Source organism: Glycine max, chromosome 7, assembly GCF_000004515.6.
Source record: "Glycine max cultivar Williams 82 chromosome 7, Glycine_max_v4.0, whole genome shotgun sequence".
Classification (NCBI taxonomy): Eukaryota; Viridiplantae; Streptophyta; class Magnoliopsida; order Fabales; family Fabaceae; genus Glycine; species Glycine max.
In genome coordinates, this window is record NC_038243.2 from 18,535,951 (window position 1) to 18,559,498 (window position 23,548).

The 23,548-nt window shown below is 30.7% G+C and overlaps 1 protein-coding gene across 1 annotated transcript; it reads left to right on the top strand.

The window, feature by feature from the left end:
- Positions 1–12,503: 12,503 nt before the first annotated feature.
- On the top strand, positions 12,504–15,766 carry LOC100789053 (pyruvate decarboxylase 2). Its single transcript, XM_003529120.5, has 6 exons — positions 12,504–13,335; positions 13,845–14,008; positions 14,094–14,744; positions 14,835–14,952; positions 15,101–15,289; positions 15,393–15,766. Exons 1-6 carry the CDS (start codon positions 12,805–12,807, stop codon positions 15,561–15,563), a joined length of 1,824 nt encoding a protein of 607 aa, XP_003529168.1. The 5' UTR covers positions 12,504–12,804; the 3' UTR covers positions 15,564–15,766.
- Positions 15,767–23,548: the final 7,782 nt, after the last annotated feature.

Genomic DNA, 23,548 nt, shown 5'->3' on the forward strand with positions numbered 1-23,548 from the left:
AGGAATCCTTGGAGTCAAAAGTCAATGAAACAAAGGCATTAAGGCAACGGTGAAGTTTCAACTTAAGAATTGTATGGGTGTTGCTGTTGGAAAATGCACAATGGAGTAGAAGCAGATATTCCAGAATTAATGTCAACTCATTGTCAATTTCCTTGTTTCATTATTCAAGAAAAACTGGCAAAATGTAAGTTTGGAGTCCTCGTATTACAATTTTAAATATCTGGGTACTAAAGTCTTAAGAGTCCAAATTAACCCATTAAAATATATTGAATTTGGTCCCATTTTACCTATTTTCCATTCACTCTCACGCCTCAGCATAAAAAGACCTTAAATGTAAGACAATGAATCATGGTGTAGTGGTTTGCATTAATCTCAGCATGTTCAACTCGTGTTCAACTCCTGTTATCTATTACTACCAAATGCTGAGATCACAAGAGGACTAGGCAACTGCTTGTATATGCATGTTGGAGTTTAATTATTAGCCAAATTTAGAGAGGGTTCTGCCAAATTATAGTACTACTAGTGAGTTTGGATAAGATTTTTTATGAGAAATAATCAATTGATTTTTCATGGTAAAAGTAAAACAATAAATAGTTATTTTTACTTTTTTACGGTATTACTATAATTTTATAATTGATTCTTTGGTGTTATTCAAATACACTGGTACTCTAGTAGCTATTTATACTCAGTCAATTTTATTGGAAGCTAATCCTGGGAGCCAAGGTAGAAAAGCCGAGTTGAACCTGACTTCAATTTTGTACAGTCATATTCTTGGCTTTAGCAGAATCTTGAGAATCAACTATACTGTAACTACTATTTTTATCTAACTACTAACTACATTCCTTTCACCACAGTTAAAGTTGTTTTTTGGTAAATAAAGTTCTTTTGATACATAGTTGCAGAAAGTGACTAATCCAGAAATGTTAGCAGAATCTTGAGAATCAACTATACTGTAACTACTATTTTTATCTAACTACTAATTACATTCCGTTCACCACAGTTAAAGTTGTTTTTTGGTAAATAAAGTTCTTTTGATACATATTGCAGAAAGTGACTAATCCAGAAATGTTACAAAGAGGGTTGAAATTTTATTTTTCTTCCTTTATAATTGTTTAAATATCTAATTTTTAATAAATAATAATTTTTTAAAAATAATATATTTACACATAAAATTGAATTTTTTTACATGATAATAATCTTAATTGTTATTATAATAACAATACACACATAATTAGTTTTACAAAATTATATATTAGTTATCACTTTAATAATTGTGATAAAATAACAAACACAAATAATTTTACACAATTTTATATTAATTAACATTAATCATTATTATCATAACAACATATAAAATAAATTTTATACTAATTAACTTAAAAATATAAAAATATATGTGTGTATAGAAAAAAAGTTCCAAGAGAGGGGACTCGAGCCCCTCCTCACCCCCTTCTAGATTTGTCCTTGTAGATTTATACTATGCTCATTAATTAGATATTTCAAAAAATAAATATTGGGAGAATATTTCACTTGAAAAAAAGAGTGGAACTATTTTTCTAAATGGTACTTGGGTGAAAAAAAGTGAAAAGTATATACATGACCTGTTATTTTTTTTATTCATAAGAATGAAAAAAAATATCAAGAAAATTATAATAGTTCACATTCTCTTGTTCAACAAGTTAAAGTCTTTTGATTTGGAGTGTCATGGATTTATTTAGATGTAATCTTCTAAAACACTTCTAAGAAAAAAGTAAGAGAAAAAGAAAATGATTTTTTCTATAAGTTAAAATGAGTTATTTATTAATTAATTATTAGTTAATTTGTAAATATCTTCTCAAGAAGTTGAGCTACAAATTAGTTAATAATTAATTAATAAATAACTCATTTTAATTTGTGGAGAAATTTATTTTATTTTGTTCTTATTTTTTTATGCTAGAATTTACCCAAAGGGGAAAGAGACTCTATGTCTAAAAGATGTCTAGGTGTTTTCTTAGATCAATTCCAACTTGTATATACCAGCACTCGCATTGGGTCTGTGCTAATAAAATCCAATTTCCCAACTTTTGTCTTTCTTTGATCTGTTATCACTTAGAAGTTAGAACAATAACACATGGACGGTTTTATATATCTAAAACGGCAGTTGCAATTTACATTCCTCCCATTTACTAATACACTCTCCTTTTTATTTCTTACAATTTCCCCCTAAAATGCCCTTGTTCCACAAATGACACTCCTCCGTCATGTCAGTATGTCCCATTAAAATTGCTCTCTCCTTGTAACGGTTTTGAGACCACCTCCTATTCAACAAATTTACCTCTACCTTCGTTTTATGCACACTCCCATTATTGCGATTTGCAATTTCCCTACCTATTCACGAAAGCATCCTCAGTAAACTTATATTTAAGTTCAAGCTCACCAATCACTCACTAGCTTACAATTCAAAAATCCAAATAAGAAAATATCTTATCTCTTATATAAACAAAAAAGTCCCAAATAAAGAAATAATGCCTACCATGATTGTCTCTGCTCTCATTTTGACTACTATTCCCATAATAATCAAAATCAAGATCTTGTTCTAGAAGCACAATGATTGAAACAAGTTGAGTAAGAGAGTGAGTCTTTGTGATTGAAGGAACCTTATTTCTCTTTTGATTATTTTCTGGAATCGGGATATTTTGTGTTAAAAAATTATAAAATCAGAAAAAGGAGTGTATTAGTAAATGGGAAAAGTGTAAATTGCAACTGCCTTCTAACATTCTCCCTTGTACAAGACCCATTTGGGCTTGAAGCATGGACAAATGCACATACCTGCTCTAAATCATGTTCATGTTCAACTTTTTTATCAGAAGAATGGGAGCAGCAAGAATCAAACTCTTGATTACTTGATCATAGAGATACTATGTCAACAATCAACTTCTCTAAAAACTTTCACAGAAGTCCACGATTCAATTAAAAAAAATAGTTCAGAGTCCTAATTAAAAAATAAAGACAAATTTAAGAATTTAATGGGAAAAAATAGTTCACCAATCTAGCTAATTACATATTATCAAATAGTTCAAGAATTTGTAAATTAATTTAATCTAAAGTTAATTAAACCTTTCTCATAAATTAAAACTAGTTTATGCATAAACTTATTTGCAAAAACTCTCTTGTTCAACTCCTCTAAAAGTTGATTTTAACTTATGCATAATTTAGTTTTAACTCATGGGAGAAGTTTAATTTATTTTATCTTCTTGTTTTTTTTATAAGTACGTATTATGAAATTTATCTAATTAGAATAAAATTTAATTAAATGACAAAATCAATAATTGAAAAAATTATTTCATAAAAAATAATATAAATAAATTTATATATTTATAATATACTATGCTGTTTTGTTTTTTTTTTTATTGTTTCAAAATAAAAATATATGAAGTTAGAATTTAATTTAAAGTAAAATAAAATAAGAATTAAAATATAATATATTATATGGAACTTATTTAATGGTTTTGTAGAGATTACTTAAGCTATATAAAACACAAAAATTATGCGTCGCAATAGAATCCACATAAACAAAAAAAGACTTAAAGCAACTTGTGGGCGTGTATAACCAAAAAAGCAACTTAGGTTAGTTATAGTTGCACTACTAAATTTGCTCTAGCATAACCCTTTATTGAGTTACAATATTTAATGGACTCACAAGTGATTTTAATATATGTATGAAAATTTACTAATACAAATAGATTAAACCATAAACATAAAAGCATATTAAACATAATGTATCTAAATAACGTAAGATATCCGATAGATTCATTAGTATTTGATCACTTATCAATTTTTAATTTATTAAATTATATGACCTCTACTTGAAATCGACCTACTTGATATTCGATATAATATAATATTATTCAGTATAGGTTAATATTTAAATTTCAAATTGAACGAAAAGAACACAGGATACAACACTAACCCTCTTTTAAATTTCAAATTGAACGAAAAGAACACAGGATACAGCACTACCACTCTTTCATTATCAGTTGAATAATATTATATTATATCGTACAAAAAAGTCGATAAGAAAATTATATTACATCGTAGGCAATAATTATACTTTATGTTTGTATTGTTGACACTTATAAATGACTTATGAATTATGAGAGTGATGGTCATGAGTCAGCGTCAACCATGACAAATATGCTAGTACTTGAAACCTTACCGCACCACGCGAGAGTCACGTGATAGTGCCATGGGAGATAATGAAAACAATTGTCAGCGCAAGATAAATTATTTTACTTAAATATATTGAATAAATTAATATTTTATTCTTATAAAAAATACGTCTTTTCTCATTAAATAAATTTTTAATAAAATGAATATAAAGAGTTGAGACAGATAAAAGAGAAAATAAATTAAGATTAATTTTATTCTTTTAAATTTTATTATTTTTTATTTTTTTATTATCATTTTTAATAAAAAATTATATAATTTTTTATTTTTAAAAATATTAGATTATTTTTGTGCCACTGAAAAAAAAAATTATGACGACCAACCAACACGATTCAAATCACACTCGCATCGCATTCATGCACATGAATTCATTATTAGTTCCAACTTGCTTCAAAGTTCAAAGCCTGCGTGATTTTTGTTAGATTCAATTCAATTACCAGCGACTTCAATTCCCTGCTTCCTGACCTCACCAAATCTATGGATTATGGACACTTTCTATTATTTACTTTTCAAATATAAATATTATTTTTTCTTCATCTAGCTGGCCCTTTGTCTGTACGTACTGCATGTGTTTAATTTCTTTTTTCTTTTTGTTGACATGATGATGAGTTATATTCATAATATGCTTCCCCAACTCTATTAATGTTTCGATCGATATGAACAAATATTTATGTTAATTTGAGAATTTAAAATAAAATTTTAACAATCATAAAACTAAAATAAACAAATAAAGTTTCACGTTACGCATGATGATTTAAATTTAAAAATCTCGAGAATAACATATTTAGTTTAAAATATACATTTTATCATAATAATGATAATAATTAATTGACATAAATCATTACAGGGATGATATATATATATATATATATATATATATATATATATATATAATAATGAATTTATTCTAAAAAATGTTATGCTATGTCTTTTTTGTCTTCTGAGACAGATCCAGCCTTTTGAATAAACCTCATCCAACTTTCCACCCTAACAAAAAAGTCATTAGAGGATAATAAATATTTTTTCTGATTATATAAATGAAAAAATATTTTGTAAATGTTCTGCTTCTAACAAAATTAATGTTATGATCTTTAGTACCTCATCTTTCAGTTCACCAAAATAAGTACCCATCTTCATTTGTGTTATTTACGGGTAGCAATTCCCTTCTCTTATCACATTGTGAGCTATTATTGTAAGCATGTAACTGACTTCAGGGACGCGTCTATATTTTTTTTGCCTTAGACAAATTCTGTAGTGTGAGTTTTATCTATTTTTATTTTATGCTACGTAAAAATTGTTAATTAAAATTTATTACTCAAGCAATATTTTTACATTTCATTCAATAGTAATTTATTTTACTATATCTTACAATATAAATGATCTCAACTTAAATCTAGAAAAAAAATTAATTTTAAATATTTTTTTACAATGACAACAATTGTAACTATTATTAATTATATTTTATAAACATTAGATGCATATAAAAAGGATTAATTGTATTTCTTTTAATATGTTCAACTTTGGGAGAAAAGTTAAGACTAATAATATCTCATTAAAACTTAAATTTAGTTCAAGATAAATATTTTTTTTTCAATTCATTTTATTTTACAATTCTCAATTATTATGATTCACATAAAAAGTATAAAGTAATTTTTCAATAATTTTTAAATGAATTATAAACTTCTCAAATGATTTATAATATATCTATGTGTATACATATATTAAAATTTTATAATTTTACTAACAAAATAATAATAAATAATACAATAAAATATATTACCTATATCTTGACTTGAGAATTTGTTTAAAAACTTACTTAAAAGTAAGGCCTATAAAATAAATTAAGACTGTCTCTAACTAACCTACTAAATTAAAATTTATATACAAGTCAATAAGTTTAATTTTTTTAACTAGATTAAAAATTATATAATCTCAAATTAATATCACATGATAAATTTGATATAATACTATAATATTAATATTATAGGGCAAACCAGTAAAAGTCAATAAGTTTCTCGAGGAATTGATACTGAATTTTATTATCAAATTATTCTTGAAACAAAAAAAAAAAAATTCAAATATAAATCACGTTTCCTGAAAAGTAATTTTAACTAAAATTAATTTTATAAAATCAATTTCATTCCAAATTTGTTTGTATAAAATTCTAACACTTAAAAATTCCTCGTCTGCCACCGTGCCATTGACCATGACCATAAAACCAGTTACGACGATTTTTCCTTTGGTTCTGTGGTCCAGTATTTATATTTAGGAACAAGCACACCTTTGTAATCGTTTTGCACTTTTCTTTCCATTTGCTCTCTCAATAGCAGACAGAAAACTTGGTTAGTCTTTTGAAGTTTGAATTTTCGAAATTCCAGAACAGTGAAGAAAAGGAAAACACTAACAACACTAACCAATTTCATTATTTCTTTTTAGTATAATTTTATATTTTCTAACACATTTTTCTTAGCATAAACTTTATGACTAATTAATATTAATTAAAAAGTATAAAATTAAAATTAAAATCATTAGATAAAATATAAAATCTACCAAAATTTGTAAATTTTAAGAAATTTCTATCAATAATAAATAAAATGTTAATAATTATACATTAATAATATAAAATAACTTTACACAATCATAAATCATCTTTTATATAAATTTTAAGATAAGTAAAAAAAGGTAATTATAAAAAAAGTTAATAAACTTATTATATATGACATGTCATAATTTTTCATAAATCAATAATATTACTTTTCATTTAATATTATACTTTGTCATAATTATTTTGGTCAATAAAATAAAAGAAATATTTATATTTACCGTATAAAGGAAATTAAAGATATTGCAAAAGGATTTAGAATTATTGTAAAACTTAATATCAAGTATATATATTAGTAATGATATGCTATGAATAGTTTCATCAAAACCTCATAATAGTGAAAAGACATATTCAAGATAAGATGGAGAAAAAAGTTTTAGTATTGTGATGTTTATGTTTGTTATTCTGTCTATTTTTATTTATAAGATTTAAATTTGAAATAACATTTATTTTTTTATAAAATTTAATTTATAACATTTTTATATTAATTATTTTTAGACTAAAAATACCTCTATTAAAAAAGATAATATATTAATAAATCATTAGAAAAAAATATTAATAACAAAAATTAATTTTAAAAAAATTATAAATTTAAGATAAATTAAATATTATAAACTAAATTAACTATTTTTATTAATCTTAGTAGTAGGTAATTGAATTTTATATATAGTAAGAGAGGGAGTTTGAGATATGGTTTGACAGTAACAACATTCAACATTCAGTGCTTCTCAAATCTCTCCCTCATGCAATGGGGGTGAAGCATTCCTTTCCTTTTGTGGATTTTATTTGATGAATATTCAATTCAATCCAACTTCTGATTGTTGCAAAGCAGCAACTACTATGTTTAAGTACGCCATGTCCGTATCCAAACGGTCAAGATATAAGAGATCTTTGTAATTGTCTTAGGGTTGTTGAACCAGTTTTGAAGTTTCAAAAACCAAAACTTGTAAGCCTTCCTAGCTAGTGCCTGTGGGATTAAACTTTCGTTTTCTATGCCGTTATTCATCTCAATAATATTACCATTTATAAGGATTAATTATTGTTCTTTTTCTCTGATATATCGTTTAAATTTGAATATGAATAAATCACTCATGGTCTTAAATAAATATTAGTTTAATGTTTTTGCCTATGCCAATATTTTTTCTTCCCTATAATGTTAGTATATCATCAATCATTTGTTAAATTCACGCGTCAAATATTTTACTGCCCATAATTTTTTTTTATAATAAATAGATTGCATACTAAATGACTTTAGTAACCACCGAACCTAACTTATGCAAGTTTTTTCTTATTTAATCATAGATCTTAAATTTAAATTTAAAATATGCAATTATATTAAAACTATGCCGTTCAAAATTGTTATACTTAATTCACAAATAATCACCTTAAAAGTCATACATAAATGTATTGATTTATAATTGATTGAAATTGTAAATAATTAGACAAGCAATATATGAAATTAATTTTTTTAATATTATTTATTTATATTTTTATCCAAACACGTAGTATGTAGTGTCTTTGAATGAAACATCAACAGTTTCAAGAAGATTTTTGTTGATAAGTAAAAATCAAACATAAATATAAAAAATTTATAATAATTCATACACTCTACTCAACTATTTAACTAATTGAATTAGACCCACTCGTCTAAGTCAAATCTTTTTATAGCAAATTAAAATAAGAGTGACTTCTTTTTGTTTAAAATTGAGCCCATTTGAACTAAGCATATTTCAACTTAAATTTTGGAAGAAAAAAAATTATTTCTAAAAATGCATTTTGAAAAGGTGGTAAAACTAAAAAGGGATTACTATTAAAATAAACTGAAATACACTATTTATTAAATCACATATTTTATTTTAAAATAAATAGTAATATTTAGAATCTATGAGTAATTTGAACTATTCAAAATGTTCATAATAAAAATAAGTTAGGAGCAATAAAAATAAAGTAAAAACAAACAAATTTTCTTAATTAAATAGTAAAAAATGTTCCGTAAATTATCTTTAAATCCTGTTTAACATTTTTCTCTCTAATGAATTTTTTAATAATATTTCATTTTGAATTTATATATTTTTTTAAATTTTCCAGTAACAGATGAAATAATTGTAAATTAATTAAAATTGCCAATCCCATTGTTTTCGACATTTTATATGAAAAAATTATTCTATATATAGTATTCAATAAATTGTATAACATATCCATGATTTTAATGGTTCGTTTAATTGTTAGTGATAAGTAATTTTCAAATTAAATTATTATACATATTCTTATTTTTTAACTTTAAAATATGTTTTATCACTTTTATGAAATAAAGCTAGAATAAATATTTTTAAATATTTGAATAAATTTAAATAATTTATGTAAAATAATAATTACAATAGATATTTAAGTTAACGTATATTTGAATTAATGTTTAAATGAATTAATAGTTTTGGAACTAATATTTGACTAAATTGAAATTAATAATTAACTAAATTAATATTTTTAAAATTAGTGTTTGAATGAAATAATATTTAAATTATTATATTTTAAACATTTGACTATATGTACTTTCATCATGAAAGAGAGGATGACAGAAACATGGCAACAAAAGTAGGGCATCTCAATCATAGAAGTAGGTAAAGGAGTTTTCATTTTTTAGTTCTACCACTAGATCCACATTCAATGTGATGAAAAGAGTGCCCTAGTTCTTTGATAAATAGCTTCTTATTCTCAACATTATCTAGGAAGGTGAAAACCTTGGTCAAATACCATTGTACAAGATCCCATTTTGACTTCAAATTCTTAATATTCCATCGGGATTTATGACAACCGCAATAGGGCAAGGCATTGTAAATTTTCTCGGTGAGTTCCTATAATATGATGGAAAAAAAATATAGTCCTTGGAGAACACCCATGAGGGTTAGGGTTCTTGTTGATGTTAAGAAACCCTTATAATGCATGAAGAAAATCAAGAAGGAAAGAGAGGAAGCAACTACAATGATGTTCAAGTATTAAGGGTTGGGCATTTTTTGTTACTTATGTGGCCTTCTAGGTCACTGAGACAAGTTGTTTACAATGGAGGTTGATAATGGAGTTTGCATGTGGGGGCGAATATTCGTGCAAAATGCCACAAAGCCGTCAAGGGTGGAGGATCTCACTGGCTCAAGGACGATGACCAACCATCATCCAATGTGGCATGTGCTTGTTCAAAAAACCCTAAATTTGGGAAATTTAATGTTGATAGATATCCCACTAATGGTGCAATCATTGCTAAAATGGACAAAAAGGACCAACTATTATTGTCTACTTTTAAGAGCTCAGATGTTATGTTTCAAACTGTCTGACACGTTAAAAACTCTTAATGACGACAATGAAATCAACTCAAAAATTGATGATGACGATGATGATATGGAGACAAATATAATCAATGGAGATAAAAAAAGAAGGTTAATAAATGCGGCAGAGGTTACCACCATGGCCACCAATCATGCAGTCGTTTCCACCATTGTTGCTTTTGAGGAAAAAACTCAAGTCTCTATAGTTGAAACCACATTTATTAGGGGAAATGAGTTGTTAAAGTTGGAACTATTGGGACTTGGGAAAATCGCAAGTAGTTAATTCTTTGTATGACCTTGTCCATATTCTTAATTCGAATGCTATTTTCTTCTTTGAAACGTTGGTTTATTGTAAGAGAATTGAGGAAATAAAATAAAGTTAGGTTTTGATTATTTTTTTTTGTTGATTGTTCAGGAAGAAATGATGGTTTAACTTTTTTTCTGTAGGAAACCTTTCCACTCTCAACTTAATAGGTACTCTAGACAAGCCAACTTGGAGACTAATTGGTTTTTATGGATTCCCGGAGAAAAATAGGAGGAAGGATTCTTGGGATTTTATTGAGAACTCTTGCATAGGATCATTCTCTCCCGTGGTGTATAATAGGGGATTTTAGTGACCTCCTATCAAATGATGATAAAAGAGGTCATGTTGATCAATCTCACTAGCTCATTAGTGGTTTCAAAAGTGCAATTTGGAATGCAAATCCGATTGACATACCTATGCATGGTTATCCTTTCACATGGAGCAAGAGTAAAGGATCAAATCATGAAGTTGAAGAAAGCCTTGATATGACATTAGCTAGATAGTATTGGCTTACTATTTTTACTCATTGTTGTTCCCTCATAAATGTGTTGCCAAGTGAGATCATAGTTATTAGATTCGGCTTGGACCGACTCGATCGATCCATTGGTCTCGGAACTAAGCACCCAACTAATCTAAGCCACTTGTTGGATTGGTTATACATGTGACTTGGCGTGACTCAGTCTCGAATTGGTAGCTCAGTGAGTCATGTATTTTTTTATTTTTATTTTTACATTTCAACTACATCAATTTTGTATACCTTATACTTGTGTTATTATATTTAATTTTTTTTACCAGGCATAATCACATCTTAAATTAGGGTGTGTTTGGTTTGCATTTTCATTTTCTGTTTTCATTTCCTGTTTCCATTTTCTGAAAACTGTTTTCATTTTCAAAAGATTAGAATTCTGAAAATATGTTTAGTTTGACTTCTTATTTTCTGTTTTCATGAAATAAAAATACTGAAAATTTATGATATATTGACTTCTTGTCTTTTTGTATTTTTAGATTTGCTTAAAATTACATTCATTGTCATCACAATTTCATTTTACTCGAAATGAGGTTTCTGTTCTCAATTGAAAACACTGAAAACAAAAATTTATTGTTTTCATTTTCTGGTTGTTTCCTGTTTTCATTTTCACTGAAAATGTTTTCAGAAATCCAACCAAACACATTTTCATCAGTGTTTTCTGTTTTCAGTGAAAATGAAAACAGAAAACAACCAAACCAAACACCCCTAAAATTGTTGTCATTTTCTACTTTTCCTTGACTCATTTGTGTATATATTAGATCATGTCTTTATTGTACAACAATGATATTTATTTTAAATTCTAACTTTAGATTGTTTATACTGAATCGTGAAAAAATGTTACATGTTTAAAATTTTAAACAAATTCATAATTATACTTGTAAATATTTTTGAATTTGATTAAATTTTAAATTTTAAATGTGCAAGATTACATGCTGGAAAATTATTTAGATTTTTAATATAAACCAGATCATACGTGACAAATAATGATTCATTGAATTAATCTTTTGATCTAATGACCCGACAACTAATTTGAGTCATAAGATTGCCTCGGATCATCCACTAATCCTCGTATATTTATTTGAGAAATTTGGGTCCAACACCAATTCTCATAATTTTGTTTGGCTTCGTGACTATGAGTATGTGATGCCCACACCAAATTTTTCCACGCTTCAGCAAATGCCAGGAGCAAAAGGAATTTCATTGCAAAACATTCAGGGGACAATGGTGTAGTAGCCTCGGCCCAAGAGGATTTATGCGACTTGGCAAGGACCTATTTTGAGTCTCTCTATTCTCGTGATGACGGGGACCATGCAAAACTATTTTATTTTTTTTATTCTTCAGTAAATATTAGTTTGAACTTTTCATGTTTTTACAATTTATTATAAAATCTAATTATTTATATAATTAGAGTAAAAGTATTTTCGTGTATGTTTCACGTGTGTGTAGTGAATCAAAACTAACATAATTCTACATAGATAGATAGATAGATAATTTTTTTACAGAAGTATACACATATTTAATCTGCTATTAATTTATGTAAAGAATGTTGCATAAAAGAATAATGAGTTAATAATCACGACACAAGCAGCAACACCAAAATGGAAACAGTAAACCGCCCCCGGTATCTGCCAATACAATCTCATTTCCAGGCTACTCCCATTGTTACCACTTACCACCTTCCCAAGCCACATACTATATAAGCATCTCACTCATTTCTACATTCTTCTCATTCAAAACCCCAAATACCATTCAACTCTTGTCATTTTTTTCACTTTCTCTTTTTCAAAATACTCTTAGTCTCTCTCTAACCTTCTTCCAGTTGTCTCTAAACCTCTTGAAATCCGTGATGGACACCAGGATAGGTTCACTCGACGCGGCCAAGCCCGCCTGCAACGACGTCGTATCGTGCAACCACACCACCAGCGCCGCCATCCAGCCCTGCGTGCCGGCGACGGTGATCAACGGCGCCGGCGGAGACTCCACTTTAGGCGGCCACCTGGCACGCCGGCTGGTCGAAATCGGCGTCACCGACGTGTTCTCCGTTCCCGGGGACTTCAACCTGACGCTGCTGGACCACCTGATCGCAGAGCCGGCGCTGAACCTGGTCGGGTGCTGCAATGAGCTCAACGCCGGGTACGCCGCCGATGGCTACGCGCGCGCCAGGGGAGTCGGCGCGTGCGTGGTGACTTTCACCGTCGGCGGGCTTAGCGTGCTCAACGCCATCGCCGGAGCGTACAGCGAGAATTTGCCGCTGATTTGCATCGTCGGTGGGCCCAACTCCAACGACTACGGCACCAGTCGGATCCTCCACCACACCATCGGGTTACCCGATTTCAGCCAGGAGTTGAGGTGCTTCCAGACCATTACTTGCTTCCAGGTCCCATATTTCTCCCACTCACTCTGTTTTTATTATTACTTTTCTCAATGTAAATGCTTCATGAAGTTTGCTGAATTTTATAATAATTTCAACCGCAAACTATTATATAATAAATTTGTTGAATTTTACAATAACTATTTGGTTTGATTAGCAATTAAACTCAATTCATATGTAGTTGTTTAGGAGCTTTTGTTCTGTTCAACTCATACAACCAGAATTTCACCTTGTTTCTACAAGTTAAAACCAGCTTTTGAAGAAGTTACTTGAGAGAACTTTTATAAAAAATATATATTTTAACTTAATCATTTTTCTCTTATTTTTCCCCCTATAAGGGTCTATTCAGAAGTTTATCCAAACAATGCTATTATTGAGAAGTTTACCAAAATAGAGTATAAGTTGTGTAGTTTTGTTTACTTTCTTTTGTGCCTGTGATGTGTGAAGTTTTTATTTATTTATTTTATGGTGAAGTCGTTAATGTGGTTTTGGTGATTGGTTTTGTTTGATGATAGGCTGTGGTGAATAACTTGGAAGATGCTCATGAGTTGATTGATACAGCAATCTCAACTGCACTGAAAGAAAGCAAGCCGGTGTATATAAGCATTAGCTGTAACTTGCCTGGGATTCCTCACCCCACTTTCAGTCGTGATCCTGTTCCTTTTTCGTTATCTCCAAGGTCAGCTTTTCTTTTTTGTTTTGTACTTGATTGGAAATGTTGATGATTAGTTGTTTATGTTTGTGTTTTTTTGTTTCTTTTGTAGATTGAGTAACAAGATGGGGTTGGAGGCTGCAGTGGAGGCAGCGGCAGAATTCCTTAACAAGGCAGTGAAACCAGTGCTGGTGGGTGGTCCTAAACTGAGGGTGGCAACGGCATCTGATGCCTTTGTTGAACTGGCTGATGCGTGTGGTTATGCGCTTGCTGTGATGCCATCGGCTAAAGGGCAGGTTCCAGAGCACCATCCCCATTTCATCGGAACTTATTGGGGTGCTGTGAGCACTGCCTTCTGTGCTGAGATTGTGGAGTCTGCGGATGCGTACTTGTTTGCTGGTCCCATTTTTAATGACTACAGCTCTGTGGGGTATTCGCTCCTTCTCAAGAAGGAGAAGGCGATCATTGTGCAGCCTGATCGGGTGGTGATCGCAAATGGACCTGCATTTGGTTGTGTGCTGATGAAGGATTTCCTTAAGGCACTTGCAAAGCGCCTCAAGCACAACAATACTGCATATGAAAATTACCACAGGATATTTGTCCCTGAAGGACATCCTTTGAAGGCTACACCCAGAGAGCCTTTGAGGGTTAATGTTCTTTTCCAACATATACAGAAGATGCTGTCTGGTGAAACTGCTGTAATTGCTGAGACAGGGGATTCCTGGTTTAACTGCCAAAAGCTGAAATTGCCAAAGGGATGTGGGTAAGTGTCTGATAGAATGTGATGTATTGTATTTATTTATCATCTTATTTTTTTGTGTGTTTATAGTGTTAATAAAAATTTTGTTGACAGGTATGAGTTCCAAATGCAATATGGTTCAATTGGATGGTCTGTTGGTGCTACTCTTGGTTATGCTCAGGCTGTTCCTGAGAAGCGAGTGATTGCCTGCATTGGTGATGGAAGTTTTCAGGTTTGTTTCTAATAACTACTTAAACCATGATTCCATCATAATGTAATATATATATATATATTCAAAATTTCTCAAAATCTTCACTCAAATACAATTCTTGAATTGAATTATGGTGGTTTAATCTTTTCACTCTTAAAATGTTTTGAAGGTGACTGCCCAAGATGTATCAACAATGTTGCGGTGTGGGCAAAAGACCATCATCTTTCTGGTCAACAATGGCGGATACACCATTGAGGTTGAAATTCATGATGGGCCATACAATGTGATTAAGAACTGGAACTACACTGGGTTGATTGATGCAATCCACAATGGTGAAGGGAAATGCTGGACTGCCAAGGTGAGTTTCTTGACATTATCCTCAAACTTCATTGCTGTAAGTAACATGGAGGAGTGTTGAAACTTGAATACCTTGTATTGATTCATGCATGCTTTCATTTCAGGTGTTCTGTGAAGAGGAGCTAGTTGAAGCAATTGCCACAGCCACAGGACACAAGAGAGACTCCTTATGCTTCATTGAGGTGATTGTTCACAAGGATGACACCAGCAAAGAATTGCTTGAATGGGGCTCACGAGTCTCTGCTGCCAATAGCCGTCCCCCCAATCCTCAGTAAACTTCAGATGTCGGCCTATGATTAAATTGCTGCAATTGCCCTTTAGCTCTATGAAATTGAGAATCATTTGAGATGTTGTCCTTGTAGGAAATTTACCTTTGTTAATGGCTTGAAATATTTATGCAAAACTGAGTCCCCACTTGTTTGTGTAAATTCTTTCACTTGAGATAAAAATATATCCATCACCTTTGTTCTTATGTAAAGCATCGTTTTTTCTCTGCTTTTTGTTTGCTACATTTTGTTAAAGCATCTTTACTTGGGTTGTGTTAGGAAAGCGTGCGGCTCAATTGAGAATTTGAGATGGCTATTTGGTATGAACATATTGCCATGTGAATCTATTGAGCGGTGCTGGTTTAATTTATTTTGCTATTATCAGTACGAGGGCCAGTCACATCTGTGAACACTAGCTAAACAACAAAGCTTCCTCGTCAAATTTTACATTATTTGCTCATTGAAGATTCATGAACATGAGTTGCAGAACATGGGTTTTTTTTTTTTTTTTTAATTTCTTTATAGGGATTAAAATTAAAACAATTTACTAGTCAAATGTATCACCGCACACACACACACACATATATATATATATATATATACACAGTGTCATCTAGGTGTGAAGGTGCCATGCCAGTTTGAAAAAGCACAAGTGAGAGGGACTCCATGGTTGTTGGTACAGTCTTTGATCCTACATGTGATTTGGTAGAAATGGGAAGATATAATAAGATTTAGAATAGTATTTATAATAAGTTTTAGTTTTTTTTATAGTTAGATTTTGTTTTTAGTGCGAGGGTACGCAAATGAGATTTAATTATGAATTTGCATAATTTTGGGTTATTATATGTAAAGAGTTTGACTATTATGTAGATATGGATAATAAATAAATAATTTTTTTTTATTAAAAGTATGTCAGAAACTTTTGTTTTTCCTTCATAGCTTTACATGGCTTTAGATTATGTAGTGAGTAAAAAAAAGAAAGATATAAAGAAAAAAGAAAAAAGACAAATTATAAATGTGATAAATAATACGGTGAAAAATAAAAATAGAGATAAAAAATGATATGAAAGAAAAAGTTAGTATATATTTAATATTTTTTTTCTTTTTTTTATGGTGAAAACAAGAGAAAAAAACTCAAGAAATAGAAACTGCATACAAGCACAATGGAACTTACGTCGGCCAAAACGACATTAACAATAAATGAAGGAACAACAAAAAAATACAAAATTTATCATCAATAGATTGAGTGAATAGGCAATTTAGTCCTAGAGATTGTACACATTTTGTATATTAGTCCCTAATTTAATATTAAATTCAAAATAGTCCATATCTTTGCAAAAGTGTTGCAAAATAGTTCTTCCGTTAAATTTTAAAGTAACACCGTTAATGAAGTCAATTTTAGTGCCACGTGGATTATCCAACGTGGCACTAAAGGATGATGTGACATGACACGTGGACGTGCCTCTCAAAAGATGTCATGTCATTTGATGATAACAAAACGAGCAAATAGGCAATTTAGTCCCTGACTTTGTACCCCTGTTACATATTAGTCCCTAACTTAATGAAAAATTCAAAATAGTCCCTATCTTTTGCATAAGTATTGCAAAATAGTCCCTAACTTAAAAGATGCCGGAAATCGTGCTTAAAGTGTTCATGCATTGCAAAGGTTGTGCCTAGCACAATTTCTGGCGGCGCAGATTCCTCCTTGGATTCCTTGTTATCTTTTGATTCCTCTGGTTTTTTCTCTTCTTCTTTCTTTTCTTCTTCATTTGTTTTTTCTCCTTCATTTTGTTTTCCTCTGGTTTTTTCTCTTCCTATTCAAAACACACACAAAAAAAATCAGAACCCGGAATGATATATTGATGGTAATTGAAGAAAAAAAAAGAGGAAAAAAGAATGGTTATGCAGACCTCGCCCATTGGTGTTGACGGCTACAGAGATAAGGTTGTTGCTGTGGATTTTTGTTTCTTTTTATTTGTGCAAGTGTGTGTGAGTTCTTTTTCGTATATATGCCTCAATTGGTTCAAAACCATCAAATTTGAAGAAGCCACTCATTCTATCATCATCAAATGATGTGACATTAAAATTGATCTCACTAACAACATTACTTTAAAATTTAACAAAAGGACTATTTTGCAATACTTATACAAAAGATAGGGACTATTTTGAATTTTTCATTAAGTTAGGGACTAATATGCAACATGGGTACAAAGTCAGGGACTAAATTGTCTATTTACTCGTTTTGTTATCATCAAATGACGTGACATCTTTTAAGAGACACATTCACGTGTCATTCCACGTCATCCTTTAGTGTCACGTTGGATAGTCCACGTGGCACTAAAATTGACCTCATTAACGGTGTTACTTTAAAATTTAACGGAAGAACTATTTTGCAATACTTTTGTAAAGATAGAGACTATTTTGAATTTAATATTAAGTTTGAAACTAATATGCAAAATGACTACAATTTCAAGGACTAAATTACCTATTAACTCTCAATAGATTGCACATAACATGCTAAAGAGTCAACCACTTTGTTCCTTCGCGAAGAATACGAGTCCCAGATAAGTTCGACCTTGCCTGACATTCAAAAGAATATTCTGAACTAACCTATAACAATGATGAGATCTAAAGGTTAGTTCAGATCTAACACAATCATGTTGTAGAAAATTAATTGCAACCTGATAATCTGATTCAACAATGAAATCTCGAAAGCCCCTGACCCAAACAATACGGATGCTCAACAGTATCGCCCATAATTCTGCATGATTAACAATACAACACCCAAGTTTGGAAGCAAAGGCAAACAGAACTACTGGTAATTTATTATAACAATTTTTTTTTTTACATAATTTTCATATTAAACCAATATCTGTGGCAACAATCATGAATTATATCTATTTAGTATAATTTAATATATACTATACTTTCTCTTAATTAAGAGATTTTATCTTTTGTTATGATTTTACTAACACTTGAAAGGGTGATATTTTCCTAATTTAAGAGTAGACTAGTTTTTTTTTATAGATTAGAGTACACTATTATTTGTACACAAAAAACAAAAGACAAACTATTATTATTTTTTTAGAGTAAATTACAACTCCTTCCTAAGAGTACGTATGAATATTATATTAATGCCCTACTTTCTTACGTTAAAAATCATATACCCTAACAGATTTAAATGTATCATTTTACTCATTTTTTTTAATTTTTTCGTTAAACTTTTGTTAAAAAAATTATTCCTAAAACATCTCTTACGTTATCACTCCTTCAAAAATTCAAATTTTACACTGAAATATTGTATTATTTGATTGCAAGATATATTGTCAATAGGCCTTTGTTTAAGATCTAGGAGAACTAAAATAATAGATAATTAACGATATTTTCTTTGACCTTTTATTCTGATAAGGTACTGATAGTTTGATGATGTGTTGTTAATTATTCTTTCTGGTGGGAGATGTATGCCAGTGCTATATTGCTTGTCATATGCATGATGATGAGAGTGTATGTTCTTGACAGAACTGAGTAGGTATCAAGTTGATAATTATAACTGATTACAGTTTCATTATTTATGAACCGAAGTTAATTAACAATCAATTACAGCCTGTACTTTCCACCATCCCAATTAAGGCCATCTTCTAAACACCACCTTAGAGTTAAGTCCCATACATTGCATGCTGAGAAGTATTTAAGGGTAAAGATTATCTGCTTGAAGCAAGATTTGCATTGTCTTAATTGCAATCTCTCCATGCCACTGTTTTCTATCTTTGATAGATCTTGATATGAATTTGACATATCAATACTTTGTTGTTGGGATTGAGTTAGTCCTTTGGAGTCTTTCGCCACCACAAAATGAGAAGCTAGCCGGACTAGAATGCTATGGAACGGAGGCTAGCAAATTGCTACATGTTAATTAATTTCATCAGAAAAGTGATTCATGAACCTAGTAATAAGTCATCCGAAAAATGATACATGAACAAGGTAATAACTAATAAGAAAAGTACGCTAGAGTTTCAGAGCTAATTAATGACATAACAACAAGTAGAAGCATAAGCTAAACTCTTTTAAATGTTGTGGTTACTCATCATAAGATATCCACCTGAACCCGTCCTGACTTAGATAGAAAATATTCAAGTTGATCGGGTACAGATTCGAGTTCAGAAATTACCTGACTTTTTTAATTGGAATAAGAGTCATGATGGGAATGTCACTATCCGTCTTGTACTCATACCCATACTGATCCTTATAGTCGTCTGGATGAAGAAATTATTAAAATGCTCTTTTTGTTAGTTTAGTTTAGGATTTTCAATTTTCTATTGACTTTAGGTTCCAAGTTACAACACACACATTGTTTCATACTTTCACTTTCATTACACAGCAATGCATTGAATGCACACTCCCCCCTTACACAACAATGCACACTCTCCCGGTATCCCTTGCCACTCACCGTTTCACTATTTGTCTCCCTTCACTTGGGTTGTGATGTCTCTCTTATACCCTCCCCTGAGTAGCGACACCATTTTTTATGAAGAAGTTGTGCTCCGCCGCCATAGATTCCAACCTTGTTCAGGTATTCCGTGCAGATACAATGATTATATTTTTTATGATTTCTTACGCACTGTTCTAGTTTTTTTTTTCATGACTTTGAGTTATGTTGTTTAATATTTGATGTATTTTGTTTACCTTAAAAAATAATGGAATCACGGAAGATAAATGTGATAGTCTTAATTTTATTTATTACTTGTTAATTTTATTTTTCAATTTTTACATAACTTAATATTCATTTCTTGATGATTTTTGTAAATAAATGTGCTGCAGTGAATTTATTAATATGTAGGTAGTTAAAAATAAATGTGTAACAATGAATTTATTTTTTTCTAAAATTAGATTTTTAATATAATTTATTTACAAAAAAAAACTTATTTTACAGATTTGAATTGAGGATGGGACGAGGACAGAGATATCTGATACCCGGTATCCAATGGGTATGAGAATGACGTAACAACAAATTTTAACCCGTCGGATATCAAAGACGGATAAAGAAATATGTTGAGGAGTCGAAATCGAAGACTGAGGAGGCAATACCCATCTCACCTTGCCCCTTTGTCATGTCTATTTGTTGTTTGGTTGTACAAGATAGTAATTCTCTTGACAATAAATTTGTAATGCTAAGACTGATTGTGACGCCCTCTACCCCTCACATATATGTACCAATAATAAAAGGAATAAGTAATCAAAATTAATTAAAAGTTTTTAAAATACATTTAAATAAAAGCCTTTCAAAATGGTAAAAGGCTCACATTCAATTTTTCTAACATCATAATAAAACTTATCCAAATAAATAATAAATCATCTCGACTCAAAACAAGGCCGTCCAAGACTTCATGCAATTAATATAGAAATCTATACCCCAATGTCACATCTATCAGAGCATTGTGTTCCCGTGTTCTCTAGTATGAAGTTCTTCATAGTCATCCATCTAATCATCTGCTCCCACGAACACAAGGTTTGAGATTATCACATGATCCAAACACAAATAGCACACGAGGAGTGAGTTATCACATTCCTAGAAGACAATGTGTAGACATACATATCATATAAACGAAATATAACTTACTTAAACATAGCTCACATTATTTCATCACTTTGTTGCGTAACATCACATCACAACACAACACATCTTATTCATTTTCACATCATTCATGTACTCAAGGATCAACACACAATATCACTAAATCAATCAATATCGACCAATACACAAACATTATGCAATAGATACACTAAGACTTAATCCTATATGCAATGTGGTGTCATGCTAGTGAAAAATCTCATCAGGCACCTATGAGTACATGACAAGACAAATCATGTACTAGTAAGTTCGGTCACTCTCACTAGGTAAAATCATAGGGAGATCAGTCGGGGTCACACGGTTTTTCGAGAATGCTCCAACCATGTGGGATCGGCACAAACTTAAATGAGCACTCAAACTGGGTGTATTTAATGTTGGACATTTTAGTGTAATTGATCTCTTTATTATGTTAAAATAAGAGTGCATGCTTGTTTTAATGTAATAACGAGATGTTTGGTTTAGGCAAAGGTTGGAAGTTACATGGAAGTTACAAAAACTTCCATCAACGGTTGGAAGTTACATGGAAGTTACTAAAACTTCCATCAACGACAATTTTTAAAATAGAAAAAACTTCCATCAACCGCCAAAAACCAACTGTTCTTTGATTATAAATAATCATTCTGGTTCAGAAAGCATAACGGTGTGACAAAACATACAAGACCAAAACAAAACTCTTGAATTACAATCTTCTGATTTTATCCGATTGAACAATTTTGGTTGAACCCCGAAATTTGATTCAATCTGAAAGTGTTATACACGACTTCAGATTTATCCAAGTATTATCTCGATTTTCAAATTTAACCAACAAAAGATTGAATCAAATCTTTCGAGATGACGAACGATAGTTCGAAGATGACAAGCAAGTTTGCGAAGTTGGACAAGTTTGAAGGGCAGGATTTCAGAAGATGGCAGAAGAAGATGCACTTTCTCTTGACAACATTGAATGTGGTGTATGTGTTGAGTACACTGATGCCGGTGTATATGGAAGACGAAACTCTGGATCAAACAAGGAAGTGTTCGAAATGGGAGAACGACGATTACATTTGTCATGGACACATTCTGAACGGTATGTCTGACTCTCTCTTTGATATTTATCAAAATGTTGAGTCTGTTAAGGAATTATGGGACTCTCTTGAATCCAAGTATATGGCAGAAGATGCCTCAAGTAACAAATTCTTAGTTAGTAATTTCTTTAATTACAAAATGATTGATTCGAGGCCTGTTATGGAACAATATAATGAACTGCTGCGGATTTTGGGTCAGTTTACTCAACATGATTTGAAAATGGATGAATCCATTGCAGTTTCATCTATAATTGATAAACTGCCTTCTTCTTGGAAAGACTTCAAGCATACCTTGAAACATAAGAAGGAAGAGTTGACTTTGGTTCAACTCGGTAGTCATTTCATGATTGAGGAGTCGCTGAGGGCTCAGGAAATTGACAAAGTCAATGATAAAAACGTAGCAGGTTCCTCTTCCGTTAATATGGTAGAGGAAAATGGAACAGTTAAGCAAAATTATAATGCTAAAGGTAACAAACGAAAATTTCAAGGAAATAAGAACAAAGGTCCAAACAAACAAACAAAATTGTCATGTTGGAAGTGTGGGAAACCTGGTCATTTAAAGAGGGATTGCCAGGTGTTCAAAGGAAAGAACAAGGCTGGTCCAAGTGGGTCTAATGATCCTGAAAAGCAACAAGGTCAGATTGTAGTGAATAATTTTAATTCGAATACAAATTCAAATTATGTATCACTAATATCTGATGCATTCTATGTGCAGGATGATGATGTTGCTTGGTGGTTTGATTCGGGAGCAACAAGCCATGTGTGCAAAGATCGTCGTTGGTTCAAGGAATTTAGACCAATCGATGATGGCTCTATTGTGAAGATAGGCAATGTTGCAACTGAACCAATCCTAGGATTAGGTTGTGTGAATTTAGTTTTTACTTCCGGAAAAAGTTTGTATTTGGATAATGTCTTATTTGTACCTGGTATTCGTAAGAACTTATTGTCTGGTATGGTTTTAAATAATTGTGGTTTCAAGCAAGTACTTGAAAGTGACAAGTACATCTTGTCAAGACATGGTTCGTTTGTTGGATTTGGTTATCGTTGTAATGGAATGTTTAAATTAAACATTGATGTTCCTTTTGTTCATGAATCTGTTTGTATGGCCTCGTGTAGTTCTATAACTAATATGACAAAATCAGAAATTTGGCATGCTAGATTAGGACATGTTCATTACAAAAGATTAAAAGATATGTCAAAAACAAGTATGATTCCTCCTTTTGATATGAACATTGAAAAATGCAAAACTTGCTTGTTGACAAAGATCACTAGGAAACCTTTTAAGGATGTTAAAAGTGAGA

Coding starts and splice junctions, on each gene's coding strand:
- LOC100789053 (XM_003529120.5), top strand. CDS start 12,805: ATGGACACCAGGATAGGTTCACTCGACGCGGCCAAGCCCGCCTGCAAC. Junction 14,745..14,834: donor AAATTGCCAAAGGGATGTGG/GTAAGTGTCTGA, acceptor TTTTGTTGACAG/GTATGAGTTCCAAATGCAAT. Junction 15,290..15,392: donor GGAAATGCTGGACTGCCAAG/GTGAGTTTCTTG, acceptor CTTTCATTTCAG/GTGTTCTGTGAAGAGGAGCT.